General features: G+C 41.3%; 1 protein-coding gene across 1 annotated transcript in view; it reads left to right on the top strand.

Annotated features, from left to right (window-relative positions):
* The window catches only part of DCDC2 (doublecortin domain containing 2), a 158391-nt gene that overhangs the window by 57771 nt on the left and 88130 nt on the right, over positions 1-12490 (top strand). The window contains exon 7 of the mRNA XM_019944978.3: positions 6863-7025. Coding sequence (XP_019800537.1) covers positions 6863-7025 — 163 coding nt within the window. The remainder of the gene's footprint in view (positions 1-6862; positions 7026-12490) is intronic.

Here is a 12490-nt window from a genome sequence, read left to right as displayed (position 1 = left end):
CTGTGCTGTGAATACTGGGTCATCTAATGATGATTGGTGAGGTCTTCTGTGTGTCTGGTATGGAACTAAGCACCAGGGAGATGGTATTGTGCAAAAAGACACAACACTCTCTCTTAGCCCTGGCCTACTCAGGGAGACAAGGGTTACGTAGGCGATGCCACAAAGCAATATGTAATTACAAAGTGTGACTAAAATGAAGGAAAAGTATAGAACAATATGCAAGAAGGTAAAAGGAGAACTTAGATATGTGTGTCAGGAAAAGACCTCTTTGAGGAAGTGGCCTTTTAAGACTCCAAGTTATATTTTGAGATGAATTTCCATCTCATACACAGCAAAGACTCAAAATTATATTGCCATGCTATGACTTAGAAAAAGACATTGACAGCAGAGTGTACCTCTCTTTCCACAATGCATGCTCCCTAAGCATTCTGTAGATTCATCCATCCATTCATCTGCTCATCCAGCCATCCATCCAACGTGTGTTTAGTGAGCACTTACTGAGTGCCAGGAATTGCTCCAAGCAACTGGCATAGATTAATGAACAGACAGACAAGGTTTCAGACCTCAAGGAACTTTTGTTCTAGTGCCTGTATCTGTGTGGGAGTAGGGAGGGTGGAAGAATGGGGTAGACAGACTATCAATCTCTAAACACATATAGGGACTTCCCTGGTGGTTCAGTGGTAAAGAATCCGCCTTCCAATGCAGGGGATGCGGGTTCGATCCCTGTTCGGGGAGCTAGGATCCCGCATGCCGCGGGTCAACCAAGCCGGCGCGCCACAACTACTGAGCTCGCACGCCTCAACTAGAGCCCGTGTGCCGCAAACTATAGAGCCCATGTGCCCTGGGGCCTGGGCGCCACAACTAGAGAAGAGAAAACCCGCATGCCACAACAAGAGAGAAGCCCGCAGGCTGCAACAAAGAGCTCACGCGCCGCAACAAAAGATCCCGCGTGCCTCAACGAAGATCCTGTGAGCTGCAACTAAGACCCGACACAGCCAAAAATAAATAAATAATAAACAAATATATAAACAATTTCAGATGGTGATAAGTGCTATGAGGACAATAAAATGTGGGCACTAATTAGGACACTAATTGATATAAGATTCCCTGAGATTGGCACCTTAATGTGCCAATGTATGTAAAGGAGCCAGTCACACAAGGTGGGTGCAGGAGAAACAGTCACAAGGGCCCTTGGTAAAAAGCTTGGCATAAAGGAGTGGGGCAGAAAGAAGGCTGGAGTGGTCTGCAATTAAATTGGAGGGGCGGGCAGGGCCCGATTGTGTAGGCCATGCATGGAGTTTGGATTTTATTCCTTACCAGGACACCGTTTGAGGGATACAAGTAGAGAGTGGTATCATTTGATTTGCAGGTTTTTTTTTTTTTTTTGCGGTACGCGGGCCTCTCACCATTGTGGCCTCTCCCGCTGCGGAGCAGAGGCTCCGGACGCACAGGCTCAGTGGCCATGGCTCACGGGCCCAGCCACTCCGCGGCATGTGGGATCCTCCCGGACCAGGGCACGAACCCGTGTCCCCTGCATCGGCAGGCGGACTCTCAACCACTGCGCTACCAGGGAAGCCCTGATTTGCAGTTTTAAGGGATCATTCTGGCTGTGTTGTCTACAGAGAAGGGGGGTGGGGCAAGAACAGAAGCAGGAGGCAGTGGGATGGCTGGCATCCAGGTGAGTGATGCAGGTGACTTGGACAGGAGGCAGCAGAGCAGAGGGACATCTATCCTATTTCTTCTTGGAGCGTATTGTAACTGCTGTCACTGACCCGTTCATCTAATAACTGTTTATTGAGTCCATATTATGTCCCGAGCACTGTTTTAGCGCTTGTGGGGAAGGGGAGACAGAGATTCCAGAGAAAACTGTAAATGTATGAAGCTTCTATTCTGGAGGAGGAAAAAGACAAACAAATACACGTGTGATATTAATCAGGGATAAGCCTGAAGAGAAATGCGTGAGGATATGGAAAGAGAAAGTGAGAGAGGGCACAGTATCCTTTGGGTGGCCAGGGTGGGCCTCCTTTAGGAGGTTATATTCAGCCAAGGGGAGTAACCCGCCGGGCACACAGTAGGTTCTCAGGAAACCCGTCTAGTGGATGTGTGAGTGAGTGCTGTGAGCCGCACAGAGAGGATATTCTATGTCAGGCGTTCCAAAAGCACAAACTTGGTTTTTAAGAGAAGGATCAGTTTGCTCCTTTCCTTTAATTAATTGGTTCCCTGAAGAATGTACGTGTTTTTAAGATCGTTAACCGCTTGGCACTGAGTGGGGCTGTGAGTGAATGGGACTATAGGCGAGCAGGCTTAAGACTTTCGGAACTACTGTCCAATCAAAGGGAAGGCATCTCCGAACCCGTGATGCAAATCAGAGGGGACACAACTGGATTTTTAGGAAATCATTTCTCCACACCGCCTTCTAGGAATAGCTGTATTGCAGCATGAAGGAGAGTGTGAGTGGGGGCCTGATAGAACTTCAAACAAAAAAGGAGAGAGAGAGAGAAAGCTGCCATAGTCTGCACAGAGGACCCTGCTGTGCAGGGGTGATGTGTCCGCGAGGCCCCACCCTTGTGGTAGGGAGTGTGGGTAACAGGGCTGGGGGGTTCAGGGGGGTCCACCAGACCCTTTCAAAACAGCCAGGGAATGCCAGAAGTTACCCCTGTTCAGACTGGGGAGTCACAGAGATGAGCACATTAAGAATAATTTTACCTTGTGATTCTAGCCTTGAAAACAAAAGGAATCCTCTGAAGTCCTATTAAGTTTGAAAAATTAACCCACCGGCGGGAGGCTGTTCTCTAGCTGCGAGGTCTCACCACACGGAATCCAAGCACCCTCTAGTGGAAGAGATGTAAAATCAGGGACGTATTTGAAAGAGCCAAAGACGACGTTAAATTGTCTTTAGTTGTCCTTATTACCATGCGGCTGATGTATCTTGTGATCAGTAATTTACGGGTTCAAATATTGTAATTGCTAAGGTTTTGGTAAGAAAACGGCATGATCAGAGTCACGGTGAAGCAAGGTCAATTACAAATGCTTCCCAAATTCCATTTTGCCCTTTGGGAAACGGGGTCCAATTTGGATAAAAGGGTTTCTCACACTTCCCATCACTAGATGCGCAGTGAGAGAAATGCCAGCCTAAGTCTGGGTCTGGTCCCTTGCTCAGAAGGTCTCCTGGGTGCATCGCTGAAATACACACACTGTGAAGGCTGCTGTGTGTGGCAAATCCTTCACAAAATTATTTTAAACTTGATGCTTTATGGCCCATATGTCTTTGACACATGTTCATGGGGGCTGAAAATGAGTCTACCTTGGTAATGAAAGAAACCTGAGTTGATTGGATCTTGTTGGAAAGAGCCTAGGGAATTACTGAAAAAAATCCCAGTTTCAGTAGAGTGAGGGATGATCAAAGGGCTCTTTGTAGTTTTTTGTTTGTTTGGGCCAGAGGTTTTCTATTCCTGTCAGATATTGTGGTATGTGTGTGTGGCAAAGGCAGGACAGTGGTTGAAGTGTCACGTGGGGTCTAGTTTTCACATGGGACACGCTGTAAAATTTGGCTGCTTCTTGATTTCTTCCACTTTGGGAAAAAGTCATCATCTGTTACTTCCAGGTAGCTTTTTTAGGGAACCATTCTGTATAATAGCTGTTTCTAGTGTCTTGGGTATCAGGAAGGTTCAGTGTAGCGGAAAAATCAGACCTGGGTAAACTTGAGAAAGTTAATTCCTTTATCTGTAAAATAGTGATAATAATACCTATCTATACATTTGGTAAATATTTGGGGTTATGAGTATCAAGCACACAAGAGGTACTTAGTAATATTGTCTTATCAACTATCATAGCTCTTATGAGATGGCAGAACTCCCCTATTCCCTATGCCCCACAAATAGCAATGACTATCCATGTATCCAGGTTATGAGTCACATGCAGAAGTCTCAGAAAAGAAAGGAAAACCCATCTCTCCATTCCTTTGCCCTTCCCTTTCTCTATAACTTATTTACATATTATCTATAATTTATATAATTAACTATATAAATGAGTATATATAATTTATATTATATAATTTATTTATATCTTTGTGTTTATTATATATCTGTTTCTTTTTTTAGATGAATCAATATTTTCTTTTTCTAATTTTTATTTTATATTGCAGTATTGTTGATTTATAATGTTGTATTAGTTTCAGGTGTACAGCAAAGTGATTCAATTATACATATACATATGTCTATTCTTTTTCAGATTCTTTTCCCATTTAGGTTATTACAGAATATTGAGTAGAGTTCCCTGTGCTATACGACATGTTTTCTTTTTTAAAAAGAAAAGCATTTAAATTCTTTCCCGTCTTCAAATTACAAGACAGTTCTTCCTTTTTACTCAGTTTAATTTAGTTCTTACTCACCAAGTGCCTGGCAGTTAGTCATTAATCAATATTTGATTGCATGAGTGTCAATCACCAAAGCCATGCCTCATATAGTTATTGGAATCAACTAGTCTTTCTTCATGCTCCCAAATCGCCCTTTTGAGTGTCCCTAATAGCGGTGTAGTAAATCAGAACTTCCTGTATATTCAACAACAGAGTTGATTTTTTTTTTTTTTTTGCCGTACGTGGGCCTCTCACTGTTGCGGCCTCTCCCGTTGCGGAGCACAGGCTCCGGACCCGCAGGCCCAGCGGCCGTGGATCACGGGCCTAGCTGCTCCACGGCATGTGGGATCTTCCCAGACCGGGGCACGAACCCGTGTCCCCTGCATCGGCAGGCGGACTCTTAACCACTGTGCCACCAGGGAAGCCCTGATTTTTAAAATTATATGAATCCCCAGACACTCCAGGATGGGGCATCTGCTTCTCCCTTGTTTTACCCCTTTGTGAATAAGAGTTTTCCCAGAGAGTGGTAAAAAACCATTATGCTGAGATCCAGAGTTTCTCATTCTTTAAGTTTCATTTCAGTCCTTGAAAGTTCAACAGCATCTCTGAACATTCTAGTAGGCTTGCTAGAAGGGTTACTCCTCTCATTCAAGGCTTTTAAAGTTTTAGAATCTTGGGATGAATAGACTTGTTTGCAAATAGACTAGAATGTGAGACCTGGGCGTTGGTTTCTTCTCACATGGTGGTTTTGGAATCTCTTCTATAATCACATTAGCCATTTTTCCTGCCTGAAAGTTTATGGCCTTGTGAGGAAGAATCATTAAAGAAAAGGAAAGAAAAAAACCCAACTCTGGTTGCAGTTAATGCAATAATTAAATGGAAACTGTATGTTTAAATTACATTTGGAATAGGAAATTAAATTATGCAAAAAAAGTGTTATAGGTTTGGACAAGTTTTCATAATGTTAATAAATTTATGCATAATTCATTTTCTTGTAGGCTATGACAAAATAGCATAAATAACTTCATTTGTAAGGCTGTGAATTTTTCTATTCTTAATTGGGTGATAGCTAAAACTATTTAAATGCTTCTGGATGACTGAATATATAAATGTTTAAAATGGGCAGTTATAGTAGGTTTCTAGGCAGATTTGTTTGTTTAATATTGCTACACTTATTTTCAGATACTAGCATACTACAGATGTTGCATAAAGATTGCACCCAATATTGTGTGAGTTTGGTGTGATTTTTAAGAAAAAGATATTAACTCTCTGCTCTTGAAGGAAGCACTCTGATAGTCTTTGAACAAAACTACATGCCAGGCACTGTACTCATTACTTTATAAACGTTACCATTTCATCCTAATGATGGACCTCACGGCAGGCACATCGACCCCATTCAATTGATAAGGATTCAGGCTCAAAGAAGGTAGGAGTTAGTTACCACAAGGTCCCATAGGTGGTTAGTGGCAGTGCAGTGGCCCTGACATGGGTATTTTGGGTCTCTAAAACGTGCATTCTTTCTACTACCTGCAGCCTCACGCCTTACACACTCAGGTAAGTGTAGCATCTGAGCGTCTGAAGGCCAAGGCTGTCTTGTTAGGAGGGTGTTTCTCGCAATGGCCAAGCAGTGGCTGAGTATCAGCACAGCTGTTCCTTGGGTGCAATAGCCACCACTGTAGTGATTCTATGTGGCTCCCCAGGAGCTGCATATGGGCCAGTGACAGGAGCCACTGAACTCAACCTCACCTTCATGCTGAGAAGCTCACTTTGCAGATGCAAGGTCTTCGTTTCGAGAGGCACACGGGAATCAGAGGCAACCACCAAAAGTGTGATCATTGGGGGCCGCCTTGCAGGAATGAAGGGCATGTGGTCTTGAGCTGCTTGTGTCTGTGTTGCTCTGGGTTTGTGATTCATAGAGACCATGGCAGTCACCAACAGATGAGTCAATATCAGAGGATTTCTACAAGCACAGTGCTTGTATGATGATACCGATACACTCACAGTGACGACCAGTTAAGAAGGTATTTCTAGATTAACTGATCAAACGGGTTTGTCATTATTCCTCATCCAATAGCTGGCTGCTGATTCTTCTGAAAGGTGCAGGAGGGAGAGGAAGGTTAAGACAGCGGACCCGCTCTGCTCCTTGCTGGCTGGCTGACCTTGGGCAGGCTTAACCACTAAGCCTCATTTGCTTGTGTATATAATGGGGTGATAACAGTACCTGTCTCTCAGGTTATGAGGACTGAGTGAGACAATTTCATAGAACACCTGGTACAATTAAGTACTCAACAGTTGTCAAGTGCTATTATTTTTATTCTCCTTCCTCTGATAGACCCTTCCTCTGTTACCAAGAAGAGTTAATGTAGGTAGTGGACAGCAGCAGAATCAGTACAATACCTCCATCTCCCGCCCCTGCCCTTTTTACCACTAGTTAGTGACTTGTACTGAATACTAATCGCTTAGGGAGTTCATCAGCCGATAGTAAGGGTCTGATCTTTTGCCATGTAGGGAAATGATCGCCAATCTAAGTCAACAGTCGGATCCAGCGACAACTCATCTCCTCAGCCTCCAAAGAGGAAAGGGAAAAAAGAAGATGTGAATTCAGAAAAACCCACGAAAGGGAAACAGAATGTAAAGTTAAAGAGTTCGCCGCAAACAATTCCAAACAGTGGTAAGTTTGTTGTTATTACATTGTTATTATTGATTATCATTATCTTAAGGCTGTGATACAATTTTAATTTGTAAATAGATCCATTTGTTTTCCTGGGCCTACAGAAAAGACTCCTTATTGTCCTATATGAGAGTTTTCAAAGAAGACTTTCTGCGTGTGAGAGATGCTGCTGTTTTTCATGCTTAATTTCTATTTGTAATTAGAGATTCTGCTACGAGGACATGTGCTTTTTAAATTTTTTATCAAAAAAAATTTTTTTTGGCTGCTTTGGGTCTTTGTTGCTGCGCATGGACTTTCTCTAGTTGTGGCGAGCGGGGGCTACTCTTTGTTGCGGTGCGTGGGCTTCTCATTGCAGTGGCTTCTCTTGTTGTAGAGCGCAGGCTCTAGGCGCACAGTCTTCAGTAGTTGTGGCATATGGGCTCAGTAGTTGTGGCTTGTGGGCTCTAGAGCACAGGCTCAGTAGTTGTGGCAAATGGGTTTAGTTGCTCCGCGGCATGTGGGATATTCCTGGATCAGGGATCGAACCCGTGTCCCCTGCATTGGCAGGCGGATTCTTAACCATTGCACCACCAGGGAAGTCCCAAGGACACGTGTTTTGAGGTAAAATATGTCTTGAGTGGTCGTATTGGAAAAGGTAACTTTTACCATTCTGTGTTCCAGCTAAAAGGGCTCGATTAACATTTTTGCCAACCACTGTTGATCTCTCTTATTTGTGTATATACAACCCTTGTTCACATTCATTACGAATTGCTTTTAGTCACAGATCACTTTTTCCAAAAAGATATTTCACCGATTTTACTGATATCCAAGAGAACACACACACACACACAACTTTACCAATAAACAATATGTACCAAGTTAGTTACGTGTCTTGCATGACCAGGCGAGAGATGGTATAAAATAATTTAAAACATTTTGCATTACTACAAGATTTCAAGGTAAAAGTGTGATAAACTAAGGGTGAGTGCCAAAAGAATTGTGAACTTTTCATGTTAGTTTTTTGTGAAGACAAGCTCTTTTCGGCTTCACTCGGAGCATGGTCTCAGTGGGGCGAGCGCACGAGGGTGGAGTGATGCTGTGGGCCGGGGGCTGGCTGGGACAAGGCTGGAGGAGTGACGGCTTCTCCCTCCCCCTGGGATCCACTTACCCCCACTGGAAGACATGCCAGGCTGCCCTGGAAAGGATGAATGGGATCAAGTTTCAGATTCATGACCAGAGCTTGGCTTCCAGCTGGGAGCTCCAGCTCACTTCAAAGTCCACATGAAGTGTCACATTAGAATTACAGCTCAAGTGGGCTTCACAGCTGAGGAGACACCATGAACTTGTGTGAGTGTTTAGAAGATGCTGCTCAGATGATTAAAGTTTCAGAAGAAAAATGTGTGAGACTAAGTTAAAAGAACAGGTGAAATGGAAGGAGCCAATTCCATAGAGAAGAAAGTGGAGGGGTTTTAAAATCTTCAGAGATTTAAATGGTGGAGATTAGCTGGAAGTTGAGAATCCTAGATTCTTGTCCCAGTTCTGCTCTCGACTTCGGGCAAGTCACTTAACTTCTTTTAGCCCCGTTAGCATTCTTCAACATGTGGGCTCATATTAAGACTTATCTTCAAAGTTTTGCTTTTGCCTTTAAGTCTGTGCAATCCTTTCTGGTGACTCTGAAACAGGGAGGCCAGTAAAATGCAGTCAAAGGATGTTTATTGAATGCTTGTTGTATGGTAGGCACCAAAGGAAAAAGCTAGCCTGGAAAAGCATGCCATGCCAGGAGCATTAAAAATAATAGAGGGTTGGGACTAACCTGGTGGTCCAGTGGTTAAGACTCAGCGTTCCCAATGCAGGAGACCTGGGTTTGATCCCTGGTCAGGGAACTAGGTCCCGCATGCCACAACGAAGACCCAGTGCAGCCAAATAAATAAATAAATATTAAAAAAAAAGAATAGAGGGTTTATTTTAATCAGTGTATACTAGATTGTGAAACTCCCAAGGCCGTGAGCTGTGTCTTACTGTTTTTTTTGTTTTCAGTCCCCAACAATTAGCACAGATCTGACAGATGAGACGCTTAATAAATATTGATGGATGAATGATGGAAGTTACAAAATAGATAAGTCTCTGTAATACTTTAAAACCCACTAAGAAACAGGACTCATGTTAAACTCTTCATGAATTATTTTTGATTAAAGGCTCTTATAAAGTGCTACTTTTTTATTTTCTGCAAGGCTCTTACTAGCTTATGAAAATACCAACTCCTACTTCCAATATATTTTTTGAAAGTCTTTAGTTAGATTCAGTAGTTGTCCCTCAAAAGAAAGGGGACCATCATCTCTTCAGGTGATTTCATTCGTGGAAACTTGGGAACACAAGAGGCTGAATCAGCATTTCCGTGTTTCACAGGAAAGTAAACTTTATTAAAAAGTTGAATTATCAGTGTTTTTTAAAAAATTTTTATTAGAGTATAGTTGATTTACAATGTTGCATTAGTTTCTGCTGTACAGCAAAGTTTATCAGTTATACATATACATATATCCACTCTTTTTACTTACTTTTTTTTCTCTATTTCTTTTTGAATTTTATTTTATTTTTTATACAGCAGGTTCTTATTGGTTATCTATTTTATACATAATAGTGTATGTATGTCAATTGCAATCTCCCAATTCATCCCACCCCCCCATCAGTGTTTTTGTTTTTATAGAAATTCACAAATAGTTTTCAACAATAGTTGTATCTGTGGGGGTCAAAGTAACAAAAACATGTTGACCACGGAAACAAGTCACATTTTTAAAGTGCTAAGAAAAGGTAGAAGCCCTCAGCTGTTCTTACTGTGTCTTTAGAGAATCCTGCAGTTGTTTTAATTGTCCATGTTAAGTGTACATTTTGCAATCTAGTTTTATAATGTGCAGATGATAGGTTTTTCACTGCTGTATCTCAGTGTTAACATAGAACTACGGCTGCTGTCTTTCACATGAAGGTTTGGGGAATTTTTTTTTTTTCCCCAGTAAGAGGCTTATACCACAGATCTAGAAGCATATATAAGAGTTTAGACGAAGCATTTTGTATCTTTTCATCTTGATGGAGAGAACATATGACCTGGAAAATGAATCTTGGCTTCCAAAAACAATTTTCCCAGGGAAAATGAAAAAAAGGTTTTGTGTAGTTTATGAGATTAAATCATCACTTGATAAGTTTATTAGCTTAAATCCCTACTTTTGAAAATTGAGCTATTTCTCCTTATCAGATCTCCCTCCAGATGTCTTTGGCTATAGAAATTTTCTGTGTTATGTTGTCAAAAGTATCTGTCTTTATCTCTCTCTCTTTTTTATTACTCCTTTAGCCTCCATATTCATTTATTATTGCAGTTGCTTTTTGCTTTAATGACATCTGTTTTAGTAATTAGAACCAAGTGCGCGATTTTGGACATTCATGCCTCCAGAGGGCTCTTATTCCTTAGAAAGGGAAAAGCAATAAGGACTTGAAGCAAAATGAAAGGGAAGGTGTATGGTGAGTCAGTGAATCAAAAGTGCAAGAATTTAATAGTGTATTGCACATTTGAAAGTTGCTGAGAGTAGAGCTTAAAAGATATTACAAGAAAAAGCGTTTTGTAACCGTGTGGGGACAGATGTTGACTAGACTTACTGTGGTAATCATTTCTCAATATATACAAATATGGCATAAAAAATGCAAGAATTTGATTATAGAGATGAAACAGTCTTTGCTGCTTAAAAATATTAAAAATTTGGAATTAAGTAATGTATTCAATTTTATTTCTAAGTGTTAAATTTTAAGAGTTAGGATGCATATCGATGATTCCTTTCTAGCGTATGTTAAATTGTGCAAATTTTTGACCAGTGTTCTTTAGTGTTCTCACGTTAATTGGAAAAAAGGAGACTTTGTAGGCTATCTTGATTTTTATCATTACGATTGTAGTCATACATTTATCCTTTTATTTTACTGCTGATATTTACTGATACTCTGATATCTAATGCTTCATGAGTGAGCAGTGCTGATAACAGTCTGTAGATGGCAACCTGGGTCTAATTTTATTTCTTTTTCTTGTTTCTTCTTTTTTTCCGACTCAGTTTCTCTCTGTAATAATAAAGCTTAATAATTCAAGCAGAGCAGTGACATATTTCTTCAGGGAAACAAATCCCATTTTCTTTTGGTAGCCAAGATGCAAAGTAAGATTGGTTGGTGATTGATGAAGTTGGGCGTGAAATGCATTTTTAGTGCTGCATTTAAATGCCAGCTTAACTGACCAGCGTATGTTTTCCTTGCACTTTCCACCTGAGTGGTGCCTTGAGATAGGTTTTAGAGGCTGTTACCTAGCTATTCTCTCCTCTCTGAGCAAAGCTGTAATGATGATTGCTTTGAAATATTGTATAGTGTTTTAGGATTGATTGTATTCGTTGATATTTTAAATAATTTTTTACATGAAAAAAAATTAGTGTTTTTTAGACCCCTTGGAACACAGGAAGTATAGTGGGTTTAGGGCTCCTTAGAATATTGGGAAATCTGTAGAGAAAATATCCCGGTCTGTTATCGCTATGGTTTATGCGGTATTGATAATTATAAATACTTTTTAAAAGCAGAGTATTAAAATGTAAGCAAAAACAAGACCTGTTTTCTCTTCAAACCTGAGCCCCTTGCAGTGAAAGGGCAGAGTCCTAACCACTGGACCGCCAGTGAATTCCCAAGACTTGTTTTATTTTGAAGGATGTGATTCTCTTTCTGTTTCCATGTGTGGGCGTGCACGTGTGCACACACGGATTAGTACCCTTGATGCAGTTCCTAGCTTGCTCCCAGTATCGTTCACTGATTGTTTCCAAGGAACGTGTGATGTTTAGACTCCTGATTAATGATAGGGAGCAGATGCAGTGCCGGGAATGGGTGTCTGAATATTATGACCTTGCTGGGTGACTGCCCTTGGGCAGTCATGCTCTTGAATTTTTCTAATGGCTACAAACTGCACATGGTTTGCTGCGTCGCCCCAAGCATGAAGCACTACTGCGGTCCATCCTCAGAGGGACATGGACACTTGAGCTTCTTTGGTTCAGCTGATGAGCCAGCTCAGGCACTTGCACGGTTCGCAGTCCCAAGAGACTCAAGATAAAAACAGGAAGCATGTTTTCCAAATGTGCTCTCCCAAGTCTCACCCACTAAGGATGTCCTGTACCGGAGGAAAGTATGTAAGAAGGCACCAAGATGACTTCACAAAGCAGGGTCTTAGTAATCCCTTGAGGTTTTATTGTACTATTCAAATTCTAGTAATAAAAATTAGTTTAGGAATACAGGCATACTTTGGAGCAATTGTGGGTTTTGTTGCAGACTGCCACAATGACGCAAATAACACAATAAAGCAAGTCACACAAATATTTTGATTTCTCAGTGCATATAAAAGTTATGTTTACATTATACTGTGGTCTGCTAAGGGTGCAATACCATTATGTCTAAAAAAATCCAGTGTATATGCCTTAATT

The sequence above is a fragment of the Tursiops truncatus genome, chromosome 10, assembly GCF_011762595.2.
Source record: "Tursiops truncatus isolate mTurTru1 chromosome 10, mTurTru1.mat.Y, whole genome shotgun sequence".
Lineage (NCBI taxonomy): Eukaryota > Metazoa > Chordata > Mammalia > Artiodactyla > Delphinidae > Tursiops > Tursiops truncatus.
The sequence above is the reverse complement of the archived record's forward strand: the minus strand, read 5'-3'. Positions and strand labels throughout refer to the sequence as shown.